General features: G+C 49.2%; 1 protein-coding gene across 5 annotated transcripts in view; it reads right to left on the bottom strand.

The window, feature by feature from the left end:
• The window catches only part of GPATCH8 (G-patch domain containing 8), a 152,358-nt gene that overhangs the window by 52,391 nt on the left and 83,444 nt on the right, over positions 1–16,523 (bottom strand). For 3 of the 5 annotated variants that reach the window (XM_069877105.1, XM_069877107.1, XM_069877106.1), the window contains exon 1: positions 14,357–14,399. Coding sequence is in view for 2 of the 5 variants with exons in the window: in XM_069877103.1 (XP_069733204.1) it covers positions 14,357–14,401 (45 nt within the window). In the remaining 3 variants the exon portion in view is untranslated. Of the gene's footprint in view, positions 1–14,356; positions 14,440–16,523 lie in introns of those variants that run through there. The other 2 variants (XM_069877103.1, XM_069877104.1) reach the window with 1 other exon arrangement.

Genomic DNA, 16,523 nt, shown 5'->3' with positions numbered 1-16,523 from the left:
CAGCCACAGCTTCTCTGGGCAACCTGGGCCAGGGCCTCCCCACTCTCATTGTGAAGAAATTCCTCCTTACGTCTAGTCTACATACACCCTTCTACAGTTTACAGCCAGTGCCCCTAGTCCTGTCACTTCATGCCTTTGTAAACAGTCCCTCTCCCATCTCTCTTGTAGCCCCTACAGGTACTGGAAGGTCACTATAAGGTCTTCCCGGGGCCTTCTCTTCTCCAGGTTGAATAACCCCAAATCTCTCAGCCTGTCCTCGTGTGGAAGGTGCTCCAGCCCTGGGATCATCCTTATAGCCTCCTCTGGACCCGTTCCAACCGATCCATCTCCTTATGTTTAGGACACCAGAACTGGACATAATACCCCAGAGGAGGTCTCACAAGAGAAGAACAGAGGGGCAGAATCACCTCCCTTGCCCTGCTGGCCACGCTTCTTTTGATGCAGCCCAGGATCTGTGTTTTGATCTGTGTTTTCTGCAGACTTGAGGATGTTTCCCTCTTCTGAGGAAACCTTTAAGTGAAAACAGGAATTTGATCCCTACAAAATGGATACTGGGCCATAAAACTGCAGCTGCATCAAACCCACCACTATTCAAACCCTATTCCCAAGCCTCCTTCCCTGATGACTATTACAGGGATACAGTAAATCCTGGCTCTTTTAGCTAAAGACAGGGTTCCCACCTCCTCCCATGGGCAAGGATTTCAGGCTGAAGGCAGCACCCTCTGCCCCTCCATTTCAGCGCTGCCCGCATCAGGCTTCCTCACTTGTAAAACAAGATGTGTTGCACTGCTTACATCGCTTTCTTACTGGTGCTACCTCCATCCAGAAATAGCAGAGCCCACGAGATGAGAGGCTTCCACTCGAGCAGCCATCACTTTGTGCTACAGCAAGTGCTCCAACGCCAGATGCTTCACTATGAGCAGACTGAAATTCAATATATTTTACTACCTGTATGAGAAGTACAAGCCTTCAGCACCTAAAAATTCCTGTTACACACCACACACATCATTTAGTCTCCTTGTTGTGTTCATCTCCATAAGCCAATATAGTTGTGTCCTGTAATTTTGGGGGCAAGATGACCTAACTTTGGTGAACCACCCGTTCTGGTTACTCACAGCCACATCCTCTCCTCTCTCCTCCACTTTCTCATCATTTGAACTTTGCCTGAAGCTCTTTGCCAAACCTTATGTCCTGGAGCCCTCACATAATTAACTACTTAGTTATAAACACAGCATCTGAAAAATCAACTAACAAAAGCTGCCTCCATGCAGGATTTCAGACCCTTTTTCTCCCTTATTTGGGCTGTAAACATTCCAGAGCTCTGGCCCAACAAATGCCATTTTGTCCAAGATTGAACATGGCAGAGTCACTGCATTTTCTGACACAATTCCAGTTAAATAGCTAAGGGTCCTGCTGTTTTTTCCTTACTTATAAGGTCTCAAACATTGCAGTAGCAAGATTTGGTCAGTAGAATTAAAAAAAAAAAAAAATTAAGAATTTAATCATGCTTTCATCCTAAAGTCTTCAGCAGCAAGAATTGTTGCCAGTACATTACTCAATGCAAGTGAAATGAATTATTAATTTAAGCCCATTTATCAAAGTTCGATATCACAGTATTCATTCTCTCCTCTACCTGAGGCACCTTTTAACGAAGGTGGGCAAAGACAAAGCACCCAAGGACACCCAGATATTACGGAGTGGGGAGGGACACGACAATTGTAAAAGCAGCTTCACAACTACAGGGCAGAAGAAAGAGATGTTCCCTCCTTCTCTCTTTCTTCCCCAAAAGGGAGGATCAAAATTCAGACCTGACTTCTGAGCATCACATTTTCTAAGTCACCTACAGCATCACCAACATCAAGAGGAAAGAACAATGAGTCACTTCAACCGCTGCAAGGCTAGCAGACCTCTCTGGATATTAATTACAGGACTGCTCTTTCCAATCTGCCCAAACACAGGGGATATTAAGATATCAGTGTGCTGAATGCATTCCATACAGTGCAGATTCCTGACAGGAATTAGCGGTTTCTTTTATGAAGAGCCCTAAGTTATCTGTGTATTATTTCAGAGGAAGAGTAAATGCAGGAGCCCACATTTCCGCATCCAGGCCAAACACAGCTCTCACGTGGAGATGGGAAAGAACTACAACAAAGGAGCAGCATAATGGAGACGTGAGGGCTTTCTTTCAGAACGCCTCCATTCAGCTCAGCTGTCCTCAGTCACCGCTCAACAAGAGAGCTCGGTTACAGGAGCATTATTATTAATGGGAAAGGAGATGAACTTACAAACCCCAGCAGAAGTCAGATGGGAAGAGCCTGGAATGAGCATACCTGGGGAAAACACTGCCTGTTCCACAAGTCACAGGGACAATGCCTTCAGTGGCATGGAGTACAACAAGAGGCTCCAGCACAAAAGCCAATGGCTAAGAGCACGAAAAAGTCAGTGGTGACTGGGTAGGAAACAGGCAGAATCGAGGGTCTGGAGCCCAGAGGTTCTGAGAGAGGCTGAGGGACCTGGGGCTGTTTAGCCTGGAGAAGAGGAGGCTGAGGGGAGACCTCATGGCTCTCTGCAGCTCCTGGAAAGGAGGCTGTGGTAAGGAGGATGCTGGGCTCTGCTCCCAAGTAGCAGGCAATAGGATGAGAAGAAATGGCCTCAGGCTGCACCAGGGGAGGCTTAAATTGGATACCAGGAAAAATTTCTTCATCAGAAGAGTGGTGAAGCCCTGGCAGAGGCTGCCCAGGGCAGTGGGAGGTCTCCATCCCTGGAGGGGTTGAAAAACCATGTGGCCGTGGCACTTAGGGACATGGCTTAGTAGGCACGGTGGGGTTGGGCTGACAGTTGGACTGGATGAACTAAGAGGTTTTTTCCAACTTTAATGATTCTATGATTCTATTCTATGGTTCTATGAATGCAGTTGCTGAGATGCCAAAGCAGAAACGTCTATTCACACCCATACTGAATCCACGGACCAGCTCAGGAAGATGCATACACATGTTCTCATGGCCATGCAGATAAGAGTCTTAGAGCAATTCTGCAGAAAACCTCACTGTACTCACCATCATTATTTCTTAAATGCACTGGAAAAGAGCACAGGGTGATCATGATTGCCTAACTGCACTTGAAAAGAACACAATGTGCTCCTTAGATATTCATAAATTAGTTTTACACTGGTGGACTACCAAGAAAGGACTCAAAACCCCAACATTTAGATTGCATTTACTTCAGAAAATGGAATTTTAAAACACTACAGCAAATCAGCACCACTTGTGCACCACTCTATTTATCCAACGATGCAATCAATAAATCTTCAACTCCCAAAAATATGAAGTCAAGCTATAAAATTCAGGGTTCTTACCCACAAGTGCTACTTCAAAACCTTTAACCAAGCCCACTCCCTGTGTCTGAAAGCTCTGAAGACATCAGGCTGTAAGCCAGCAGCTGAGACATCAGGAATATCTCAAAAGAGAAATGAGTACCCACAAAAAAGGCCATTTTCTACTGTAGATAAAGCCAAGGCCGCCTATGTTAGCTACAAGTCACAGAACACTTTGGCAAGCCCTCTGGTCCCTGCTCCCGCAGCTGGAAAGCACAGCTGACATTTCCTGCAGCTGGCCCAAGATGGGGCAGCTCAGATGCAAGGTCTCAGCAGCTGAGCGCAGGAAACTGGAGCAGCGTGTGAACACAAGCGAGCAAATGTCATCTCTCCAAATTCCTCACTGCTTGCACGCACATGGCTCCCTTCAAGGATGAAAAAAAGAAAGACTCAGTGATTCCATAAACAGGTATCTTATTGGATGTGAAATATTTAAAGGAGGACCGTGAGCAGTTACAAGACCTTTAGGAGGAAATGGTACCTTAACATCCATTGGCTTTGTCAAAGGTGGCTCCCAGCAGAACTCCAGGCCACCTGCATCAGTGGCCATGAGAGACAGAAACAGGAATGACCCTGCAAGGACCCGACAGAGCTCTGGGCTCTTGCCTGACACAAAAACACAGCTAGGAATTACAACTGGCAAACCAGAATCAACTTTCCTCCAATACGAGGACGGGCTGAGAGAGTTGGGGTTGTTCAGCCTGGAGAGAAGGCTCCAGGGAGACCTCAGAGCAGCTGCCAATACTGAAAGGGGCTGCAGGAAAGCTGGGGAGAGGCTCTTGATCAGGGAGTGCAGGGACAGGATGAGGGGGCACAGTTTTCATCTGGAAGAGGGGAGACTGAGATGAGACGTTAGGGACAAATATTTTCCTGTGAGGGTGAGGTCACCCTGGCCCAGGTTGCCCAGAGAGGTGGTCAATGCCCCATCCCTAAAGGCGTTCAAGGCCAGACTGGATGGGCCTTGGAGCAATCGGATCCAGTGGTAGATGTCCCTGCCCATGGCAGAGGGTTGGAATTGGACGGGCTTTGAGGTCCCTCCCAACCCAAACCATCCTGTGATTTTGTGCTGCATTTTGCATCTCATTCTCTTATTGTCTTTTCAGAAGTCTTTCTGGCTTGCTCAGTCGTTACCATTTCTGTCAGTTTTGCACAGCCTCAAGCCTGCCGACCCACCTCTCCCCAAGCTGCCCAAAGGTGAGACGGATCATTAAGAGCTGCTAGAGTTACAGAAGAGAAAAAAAAAAAAAGCCCTAGACAGGGGTCAAATATAAAAGGCACAAGCATCAAGGTCTGCTGGTACCACCTCTTATCTCATGTAGTTGTGGCTACATGAGATCCTAACCTCATCCCTAACCTCACCAGTAAACACAGAGGGGAGAGGGAAGGTGTTGGCACCATATCCACTCACCACAACTAATTGACTGTTTATTGCACACAATAACAGTGTAAAGGGTTTATAATTTCTCCACAAGATCCACACAAGATCCTACACACACTGCCTACAGATCTCAGTCAGTCATTTCTGCTGCCCTTTTAAGCTACACAGGACTCGATGACTCTCCACGATGGAAGAGTTCCACAACATAACTGAGACAGGCAATCATGTTGCTGTTTTGAAACCTATCCAGAGAATTCAAAAACAACTCCAGGAGAGTGGTTCTTGAATATTCATTATGCACCCAGAAGAAAATACATTTTTAAGACCAACTTGCACCTAGAAGATGATTCCTTCCAACCCTGCTTGCACTGGATGCTTTCTTGGATCATTTTAAAAGTCTAGCTGGTTTCTCAAAACTATAAAAAGCCATACAAAAGCAACTCTGTGTCGGTACCTGGAAAGCCTTTGTTACATGCTTCCCAGAACAAAATTATCCTTTTTCCTGTTGCTCTCTGTAGTGACTGTGAAGACAAAAAAAATCAGTTATCCTTTCCTAGCAACATCGAGGTGAAGCGTTCACAAAGAGCAGCCAGCATTTTCATAGCCTTTTGCACGTTACAAATGGCTTTTCCAGTCCCTTTCCTGTAAATAAGCAACACAAGGGCAATAACAAGCAATATGGACATTGCACATCCTCACGCCCTCAGAAATAGCTCCATATTTACAGCCAACATCTTGTGAAAGCTGCAGCAAAACCTCACTGTAGGCAAACACACAAACCAATTATTATGAGAGTATTTAAACCAAGAATCCTCTCAAGTCAATATAACAAAAGCACTCACTTAAGATTTGGATGTGAATTTAAATTGGCAACTTTTGAAAGAAGCATCTTGTAATTATACGTTGAGAAGCTGACAGAACCTTTTATTTACCAAAATAAAAGTTACTTTTGATGGCAAATTCTACACTTGTTAAGTCCAAAAACACCTGCACATTCAAGACTCCTCGCAGGTCAGGAGCTTTAGCCAGGAAAATGTGCATATAAATGCTTAGTTAGAGCTGCCCAATTAAGAACATGTTCTACAGCTCAGAGATAAACAGCTCATAGAAAAAGGAGTAGAAGCGAGAAGCAGGTCTCCACTTCACTACGCTGTACATACTTTGGCACCGAATGTGAACAACTTAATGCCTTTCAGATTCTTTCTGCTGCTACCAACGCCAGCTATAAATCTATTCCAGCACACAATGAATGACGTTTAGTTTTTCAACCTTTCCAGCAACTGCACTGAAGAGCATCACCATCGGTCTTGCTCACCCAATCTTCTCTCAGCTATTTCTTAATGCACTTTGATGTGGAAGATGTTGTGCTTCCAGCACCCACCTCTTCAGGACTAACAAGAACTTTCAAACAAGAGCCACAGAGACAAAGCCCTGATGGGACAGGGTGCTCATCGTTTAATAGCTAGGGCTTTACGACCACAAACTTAGAATGGTTTGGGTCAGAAGTGATCTCAAAGCCCATCCAGTTCCAACCCCCTTCCATGGGCAGAGACACCTCCCACTGGATCCAGTTGCTCCAAGTCCCATCCAACCTGACCTTGAACATCTCCAGGAATGGGGCTTGACCACCTCTCTGGGCAACCTGGGCCAGGGTATCCCCACCCTCACAGGAAAACATTTCTCTCCAAGATCTCATCTCAATCTCCCCTTTTTCAGATGAAAACCATTCCCCCTCATTCTATCTCTGCACTCCCAGATCAAGAGCCCCTCCCCTGCTTTCCTGCAGGCCTTTTCAGTACTGGAGGCTGTACTAAGATCTCCCCAGAGCCTTCTCTTCTCCACACTGAAGAACTCCAAATCTCTCAGTCTGCTGAGAAAATGCCTTGATAGGACAGGGTGCTCGCAATTTAATGGCTGGAGAATCATTATTTACCACCACAAACTTCCACACTTTTATAGTACTGTCTTTTTGCTTTGTTTCTTAATATGGTGTTTTGAGTCAATGAAGGGCATTTTCTAAACAAAAACATCACAGAAAACCTCACTCAGGGGCACAGCAACAGCATTTAAGCTCATAACACATTCCACTAGGTACCATGCAACGTTTTTATCAATGACCAGAGGGGAAACAGAGCAACTGCCGACTCAGCCAACAAACTGTAAGCAACAATGCGGTCAATGTGTTTGTACAGAGAAATCCAACCCCGTAACAGCAGCCTGAATGCACTAACGTAAGGTTTGTTTTCACAGAGCCCTGTACAAACACACCTGTAGGCAGAAGAAATCCAAGTTAAAACCTCTCCACACAATAAGGTAGCAAAAAGGGTAAAAATACAGGCCTAGGGTGTGTAACAAAGGAACAGCAAATAAGAATAAAGTAGTAAAAACGATGTAGATCTACATATTAGAGAGAAGGAGTCTACTCTCAGCTCCTCACTGCAAATCAAGTTGTAAATGTGGAAAGTTTTAAGATGCTGAAACCTGCAAGAACGCAAAGGGAAAGGCAAAATGCCCCGCAAGAAGAGAATTCTGTGATCAGACCGTTAAGGCTCTCAAGCGATGTCAGGGCTAAGACAGAAATGTCATACATGCCCTCCCATAAGAGTACTAACGTGTGCCTGGCACAGTAACAACATCTAACAACAAACAGCACCTAAAAGCTGAAAATAGAAAAAGCAAAAAGAAAAATAAAGAAGCAAGAACCTTTCAGTGGCCGAACTACAGACCAGTCTATAGGCAAATGTTCAGTCACCAACTGTCCTCAAGAGATACCACAGCCAAACATTGGTTTCAGGACTCCAAACTGGGTCAAATGATGGAAATGGAGGGTTGATACCTGGGTATTTAGAGCAGGCTTCCCAGTACCAAGTTCTGCCTTTAAAACTGGGAACAGCTACAACTTCAGATGGATTAACCGCTCGCAGGGCTGCTTGGAGGTGAAAGTACTAAGAATCACTATGGGTTTAAAACTGAATGGTAGAAAAAAAACCATGTCTCAACCAAAGGAAACACTGGCCAAGAACAGCAACAAAGGATGAACTCCTACAGCTCTGCATCCCCAGGCAGTGGGTGTGAGTAGCCTGGTTAGGGGGAACTGGGTTTGCTTCAGAGGTGTAACTTGAAAGAAGCTGAGATAGCGTAGACATGGTTTGTGGGACTGCAGAATAAAGTGTGTCCTTTCCCATCCAGTCACCCAGGGCAATGGAGATCATCACTGTGGGAGAGAAGGCAACAGAAGTGACTTACCACAAGTTCCAAAAATTCACAGTGGAGTTCAGATTCTCCTGTGATCCTCTAAAAATGGAACCAATGTTACTCAATCTACTTTTTTTCCCCTAGCTGTCTCCTTCATTCCTTGCTCACAAAGGCAGGAAAAAACAAAAAATTGGTTATGATGTTCCTGCTTTGCTCGCCTGAGAAGTCAGCACACGTTGCTAGAGAGGGAAGAGAAGTGAATGCGCTTCCTCTGCTGGGCCTGTAGCAGAAATTTAACTCTACTAAACAACAAATAAGTATTTCTAAACAATACTAACAGGTTTAGAAAACCCAAAGTTAATGCTTAAATAAGAAAACATGCCTCGGAAAGGGGTTGTCTCCCAGACTGCTCTCAGCTATGTTTATCAGAGGCAGATTCAGACACAGGGATCTTGTATCCATTAGAAGCTCAGCCAACCGTATCCTGGGCTGCATCAAAAGAAGCGTGGCCAGCAGGGCAAGGGAAGTGATTCTGCCCCTCTATTCCTCTCTTGTGAGACCTCCCCTGGAGTCCTGTGTCCAGTTCTGGAATCCTCAACATAAGAAGAAGATGGAGCTGTTGGAACGGGTCCAGAGGAGGCTACAAGGATGATCAGAGGGGCTGGAGCACGTCCCATACGAGGACAGGCTGAGAGAGTTGGGCTTGTTCAGCCTGGAGAAGAGAAGGCTCCGGGAAGACCTTACAGTGACCTTCCAGTACCTGAAGGGGCTACAAGAGAGCTGGAGAGGGACTGTTTACGAAGGCCCATCACAGGGGGGTTGGAACTGGATGGACTTTACAGTCCCTTCCAAACCAAATTATTCTATGATGCTATGATATCATAGTTTGCAGTGCTCTGATCCTATTCCTTCCCTCGTTCCCCCACACTAACATTTTCTTCTACCAATTAGTAAAAGCAGGCAAAATAAAACAACCCTATTTATTGCCTTCCAGCACAGAGAAAGCCATCAACTTTGCCACAGAGCCTAGGAGCAGTCAGGGACTGCAAGGGATGTAAAAATCAAACACGTCTGCCTCGGGCAGCACCTAGGAAATAAAGCCGAAGCCACTGACAATACACACTCATTAAGGACAGATTGTTAAACTTCTCGCTGTTGGTCCAAATGCCTGATAAGCCGGACTGCCTAAGCTGCTTGGGAACAAAACTTATCCCTGACATTCTGCCAATTAAAAAAGCATAAAATCCCCATGCCATCAGTGTTCAGCTTGACTCGTTGGAAGTGGCAGGGCCAGAAGCACAGCCTGGGGATGTGCTCAGTTAGCTCTTCAAATCCTTGGAGGGTGGAGGAAAGCTCACCCATTTTCTTGGCCCAAGCAAGAACACAAGAACTGAGGTTCAGAACAGCCACATTTCAACCCAGTTTAGAAAAGCGGGCATTTCTGCTCAGTGGAAGCATTACTCTATTATACAGACTACAACAAACTAAAATAACAAGGAGACAGAACAGTTTGTGTTCTGTCGGGCTAATGATGCAAGTAAGGGCAACGTATGTAGGAAGAGGAAATCATTGTACACATATACACATACGGCTTACGATATTTGTGCTTCAACAATGAAAAGAGGAAAGAATAGCAAGAAAACATTTTCTCAACACCTATAAGGACCTGGGAGCCTCAATGAATGTCAGCGATGCAGAGACATCCACAGTGTTCATTCCTTGAGTTCAGCACAGCTAATCTAAAGAATAATATTATTGCAATCACAAATATAATACTAAAAATATATCTACTTATTGCAGCAACCTCCTGTATTCACACAGCTTTCAGTAACGCTCTAAAATACTGTTCGACAACAGCTATTGCTCATTACTTGAAGTTAAGATGGCTCACAATTTTGTCTCTGCTGTGGGGAAACAGTCGATCAAGGAGAGGGTGGAGGCAGAGAAGTGACAGACATCCCTGCCACAGATTAAGTGTGATCTTTTAACCAAAGGACTAAGCTTCTCAGTGGCCCACACTCAAAAATAACCCCTCTCGTGATGGAAAAGGGAAAAAGGTTGGGATTTGTTTGGATAAGCCATCTGGCAGACTTAACTGACCATTTCAGAGCCTAGTGAGAAGTAAGGGAAGGTCAGTAACACCCTGCTTCTGAAATTCATTCCACCACCTAAAGCTTTCCCAGCAAACTGCCAGGCTGCCCTAGGCAGGGAACAACCATGGATCACTGGGCAGAGCAAAGCCAGATGCCTTTCACTGGAGCTGCCCTCAAGTTCGGCACCTGCAAAATACAGCCAAAATATGAGCTTTGCCATGAGATTTTCTAAGGTTTGGGAGGATACAACAAAAAGAACGGAGGATCTACATCCTCTGTGTGGCTTCTAAAGCCACATGGCACAGCAAAAGCAAGACATTTCCATAACAAATCCCCAAAGCTGCTTTATGACCCCACTGTGGCAATATCCTCCAATGTCATCTCCTGCTCCTTTGGAAAGTTCAACTTTCAAACCATCCTTAGGTTTGAGGTTCTTCCCACCCCTCAGAGAGAGAACTCAGAATATACCTAAAATCCATAATCATTCTCTCTTTCTTCACACCACAGTCTTTATCCTTAAGGATATCTGACCTCCTTATCCTTACAGTAGCTACTCTTTCCCACAGGGTTACTTTCAACCCCACGACCACGTCTCCACTCCCTCTGCAGTTTCCCTTATACCCACAGCATCGCTTTAACTGCAGTTATGGGAAGGTCCCCCACTTCCTCTTCCTTCGTCCTCATCCCTCCGTTCAATCCTTCTTCCCTCGTCACCTTTTTACGCACTTCAGACCATTCATACCTCTTTTTTCCCAGGCGGTTCAGGTCCTGTCCTTCCTGAACCCATTTCTCTCCAATGCTCTGTGTTTCCATTCCTGCGTTCCTGGACCACGCTGAGCTTCCTTTACTTAGGCACAGGGGAGGGAAGAACAGCTCCCAGCAGCTCCGTCACCTTTAATCCACTCCTCCCCAGCATATCAGAAGCTCTGAATCCTGTCACCTCTGCTAACCCTGTGCTGCTAACCTCATCTCTCCCCTGCCCACATGAACACCCAGCTCACACTCTCAAACTAATCCTCCCAAACCCAGAATCTTTCCAGTTTCTTTCCAGAAAGAAGACTGGTAGCGTTAAAGAGAACACCAAAACACCTTTTTTTCACCCAGTGACTCTTTGCTATCAGCCACATCACTAACTCCGAGGCATGTGCCTTTCTTCCAAACAGCTAAAAGGTTCCTTTGACCCATACGTTTTACTCCTGACCTTTTGTTTTTCCTCCTCTCTCAAGACTGTAACACATCCTTTGACTTCATCAGTAAGCATAGAATGGTTTGACTGGAAGAAACCGCAAAGCCCATCCAGTTCCAACACCCCAGCCATGGGAACACCTCCCACTGGATCCGGTTGCTCCAAGCCCCATCCAACCTGGCTTTGAACACCTCCAGGGATGAGGCAGCCACCACTGCTCTGGGCAACCTGGGCCCAGAAAACATTTCTGCCTAACACACCATCTCAATCTCCCCTTTTTCAGCTGAAAGCCATTTCCCCTTTTCATACCCCTGCATCAAGAGCCCCTCCCCAGCTTTCCTGGAGCCCCTTTCAGTACTGGAAGCTGCTCTTAGGTCTCCCTGGAGCCTTCTCTTCTCCAGGCTGAACAACCCCAACTCTCCCAGTCTGATCAAAAGCAGATCACCCAAGAATGAAATCCAAAGCATCGCTGTAGGTTCCCTCCCCCTCGCTATCCACATTGATCCCTGCTTTAAGCCATGTCAGTTTAGAGCACTATCTCCCTCTTATCATGCCTGCTTGGGTATCAGCAGCAACATAGGATCATGTCTGTAGTAACAGCCACTCAAAGGACCCCAATTCCACCTGCTGAAGCCCAGAATTAAAACCGCGAGAAACTGCATGGAAAAGGCCTTCTTAACACTGAGAGGAACACTCTTACAAATGGAGTACACATACAAATCTGTGACTTTGTACAAACAGAGCGTCTCATTTTGCTGTAGCTTTGAGACCAGTACTGAAGAGAGATGATCAAAAGCCGCACACCGAAGGCAGGCGTAATTTCCCCTACACTTAGCAACAGTCACAGTGCAGTTTCATAGCGAACCTGTGAACACTCGGCACAGCAAGCCATTTTCTTTATTCCACACCAGCGTTACAAATCAAGTGACCTCTGTCCAAATATAGAGAATAAAGTAAAAAATGTTCTCTGAAAGCAATTTTGATGAAGAAAAAGGGAAGATAAGGTTAAAAAAAGCTTTCCTCAACCAATATGTTTCAGAAAAACCATTAGACAAACCATCTGTCAGGGGTGTGAGCACAGAGTCTTGAGCTCCCACCAGTTCTATGCGACCTTGGCAGATATTTGGGTGCAGTCTCCCTCTAATCACCTATTCCATAGCTCATCATTTCAGCATCCAGCTTTCCACGAGCCTGACCCAACTCCTCACCGCTCTTCCCAGCGGACCAATTCCACTTCCTCCTTGAAGGACACTTTAAAGCACAAAATAAAATGTCTTCTCACTGGCAGATTTCCAGGAAGAGAAGAACAGACAAGTCGCCCTATGACAAAAGTAAACCATACCTTTAATTTTTTTTTTTTCCTGATCGACAGTAAAGCCAACAGAAGCCTGACACTCGGTGTGGATAGAGACCCACTTTAAAACAGTGCCCTCTCTTAAAGTCAAGGGAAAACCAGGCTGTGACAGAGTTATTGTTTCCGAGCATGCTCAACAGCCAGCACAATTTCAGCACTGGGCAATGGAGCACTGTTTCCTCTCTGACATCACTTCACGCTCTCTCTGCGTGACCGGAGCAGCAACGCAGTAACAGGTTTTGCCGCTACCATTATTTTGTGCAAAGGGGTTGCCCCACAAAAGGACAAGAACAAGGACACCCAGTCAAAGACACACGTGAACAAGTTGTGCAACACACAGAGCTCACCCATTTCTCAGCTGTATTGCCCAGTATACAACTTGTTTCAGGTTCCCCACCTCTTCTTTCCCCTTCCAAACTTATTACAAGAAACATTCTCAAACCCAAGATCAGGCTTCCGTAACTTCCAGAAATAGGATCTTCAAAACCTAATCAGATCATTTCAATATTAATTGCAATTAATTTCTTCATTCCAGGAAACGAATGAGGCCAACCAGCCCGTGATGGGGCTGCATTAGGGAGCCCACCTACAGCCCATGAATACAGCAACACAGAGCACGCTTCCTCCTGCCGTTCTAACACAATTTAGTAATGACTGGAGATGTTTAAAAGACTGCCAGATGAAGCACTTCGCAACATAATTTAATAGTGGACAGGTACAGTTGGACTCAGTGATCTCAAAGGTCTTTTCCAACCTAGCGATTCCATGTACCCTACACATACAGAGCACATGTACCATAAAACATCCAGAAGGAACAGCACAGAGGGATGTCCTTATCGTTCTTAAGATCGCACCTTAATGCTACATTGAATAAAATTACGCAAGCATTGCAACTATAAAAAACCCTCCCAGCTCTTTGGATGTGGGGCAGGAGTTGAGGTAAAAGCACTGCTACAGCTCTGGGTTCCTGAACACGCATGACACACACGAGCTCATCGGTAGCTCTGCTCGAGCTGTGATTGTCCTCACTCCTCTTGTTTGCATTTCTAAATTCTCTCAGGCTGCAGTCAGAAAACAAAATGTCATTGTTTAAGCCTAATGAGTCAACATTCATTATCCCATTGTTTATTTAAATCCCCTTTAAAACAGTAATTACGCTAAAATATTAATGGTTTTTTGAGGAGGGAAGGCGGTTTCCATGGCGGGGGGGCCAGACTGGGGATCCAGAGGGACGGGGCTCCAGAGGGGGAGGCACCGGCCGGGGGTGGGAAACAAAGGGCACCGGGCAGGGGGGGCAACAAGGGGCCTGGGGGCAGAGGCCACAGAGGGGGCAGCAATGGGCACAGGGGGTAGAGGGGTAACAATGAGGGGGGGAAGCGGGCACAGGGGGGGAGGGGGAAACGAGAGGGCAGCAACGGGCCCGGGGAAGGCGGCATGGGCCCGAGGCGGACAGCGGCGGGGTGACGGGGCACAGACATCTATACGTGGGGGTAGCAGAGGAATAAGGAAGGCGGGGCGGGGCTGGAACGGGCCCGGGGGAGCAACAGGGGGATCAACAGGGGAGGCACCGGCCCGGTTCACGGACCGTCAAATCCGGTAGCTCGTTCCTGTATGGCCCGACCCGACGGGTCACCCTGGCAGCCCCCCCCACCCCGTCCCCGCTTTGTCGCGCTACCGCCGGGCCCGCGCACAAAGCCCCGGTGAGGCGGGGGGCGGGGCGGGGGGGACAGCGGCCGGAGGCGCCGCCGGGGCGCGGTGCGGACCCTTCCATCGTTACCTGGAAGTCCCTGTCCTCGTTGAAGCGCGAGAACCTGTCCGCCATTTTGCGCCGCGCACAGCCCGGCCCCGGCCCCGCCGCCCCTCCGCCCTCGGCGCCGCCGCGGGGGCCTCTGCGCGTGCGCGGCGCGCGCGGGGCGGGAGGGGGCTCCGCGCATGCGCAGAACGGAGGGCGAGTGGCGCGCATGCGCTCGGGGGGGGCACGCGCGCCGGAGGGGCGGGGCAGGCGAGCGGCGGGGCGCGCTCCGCGCATGCGCGGGGAGGCGGGCACGCGGCCCGGGTTGGGGGGGGGGGGGGCACAAGCGCGCGACATGGCCGCTCCGCTCCTTCGCGCGCGGCGGGCGGGTCACGTGTGCGGGAGGAGCGGGGCAGGGGCGGCGCTCGGCGCATGCGCAACACGGGCCGGAAGGGCGCGAGGGAGAGGCGGGAGAGGGAGGCGAGAAACGCGGCTGCGGGCTCTGCGCATGCGCAGGAGGAGGGGCGCCGGCTGAATGCTCTGCGCATGCGCAGCAGAGGCGGCTGAGGCGCGCGGGGGAGGGGCGGCCCCGGCGCATGCGCCGTGAGGGCGTGCGGAGTGGGCACGGGGGTGGGGAGGGCGCGGAGGACGCGCGGGAGCGGGAGGCACCGAGTGCGCCCGGGCGCCCCGCTGGGTCGGGACGGAGCGGCGAGGCCGCGCCCCCTCGCGGGGCCATGTCCAGAGGCTCCGCCCCGGCGAGGCCACGCCCCCTCGTGGGGCCCCGCTGGCACCTGCGCCCCCTCGAGGCCGGGGCCGGCGCAGCCCCGCGGCGGGAGGCGCGGGGTCGTGCAGCCCCTTGGTTGAGAAAGAGCTTCGAGGTCATCGAGTCCAACTCCCGGCTTTTAAACCCCCTCCAGGGATTCGCTTGGGAGCAGAGCTCAGCGCCCACCTTACCACAACCTCCTTTCCAGCAGCTGTAGAGAGTCGTGAGGTCTCTCCTCAGCCTCCTCCAGACAAAACTACTCCAGGTCCCTCAGCTGCTCCCAGAACCCCTGTTCTCCAGCCCCTTCCCCAGCTCCTTCTGCATGTGCTCCTTCTGCGTACGTGCTCCATCCCCTCAATGTCCTTCTTGCAGTGAGGGATCCAAAACTGAACCCAGGATTGGTGATGTGACCTCACCGGTGTTGGGTACAGGGTCCCTGGGACCAGCCCTGAGACCGGCGGTGGTGCTCAAAGCCAGCCCTGGGATGGGTTGATGGAGCCTGGAGCCAACCCTCGGGCAGGTGATGGAGCCTGGGGCCAGCCCCGAGGTGGCTGATGGTGGCCAGCGCCAGCCCCCAGGTGGGCCATGGTGCCCAGTACGAGGCCTGAGCTGGATCACAGTGCTCAGAGTGCCTTCAGCCAGGCTGCAGGGGCCTCTCTTCACCCCTGAGCAGGGAGCTCCGTGCCCAGGTTTTGCTCACACAGCCAAGTCCCCATGTGTGGTGGCCAAGGAGCAGTGCCCCGAGCCTGCCTGCACGCAGCGATGCTGGGGTCTCCATCTCGCAGCAGCCCGCAGGCATCTGAGCACAGGGGCAGCAACAGATGACGTCCTGCTTTTCCATCCACCACCACAGCTGCTACCAGCTGTCTCCGAGCGTGCCAGCATGTGTCGCCATCTCTCCGCCGGCCCTGACAGCAGGAAAACCAGATTCCATCTGTCTCTCCATTCATTCCTTTTCTTTCTTTCCCCAAAAGCCTCTCTGCTGGGATCCTGCTTTCATGCTGCCCTCTGCCGCTTTATCGAGGAAGGATGAGGAGAGAGGAGTTCAGAAATCATAGAAACATGGTATGAATCATGGAATGGTTTGGGTTGGAAGGGACCTCAAAGCTCATCCAGTTCCAACCCTCTGCCGTGGACAGGGACACTTCCCACTGGATTCAGTTGCTCCAAGCCCCATCCAGCCTGGTCTTGAACACCTCCAGGGATGGGGCAGCCACCACTGCTCTGGGCAACCTGGGCCAGGGCCTCCCCACCCTCATCGTGAAGGATTTCTTCCTAATGTCTAATCTAACTCTTCCCCCTTCCAGTTTAAAGCCATTCCCCCTTGTCTTATCACTCCAGGCACTTGGAAAAAGTATCCCCCTGAAGTGGGTCTGCATGAAGCATATTCATAGAATCATAGAATCATAGAATCATAGAATCATAGAATAACCAGGTTGGAAGAGACCC

Source organism: Phaenicophaeus curvirostris, chromosome 26 (genome assembly GCF_032191515.1).
Source record: "Phaenicophaeus curvirostris isolate KB17595 chromosome 26, BPBGC_Pcur_1.0, whole genome shotgun sequence".
Classification (NCBI taxonomy): Eukaryota; Metazoa; Chordata; class Aves; order Cuculiformes; family Cuculidae; genus Phaenicophaeus; species Phaenicophaeus curvirostris.
The sequence above is the reverse complement of the archived record's forward strand: the minus strand, read 5'-3'. Positions and strand labels throughout refer to the sequence as shown.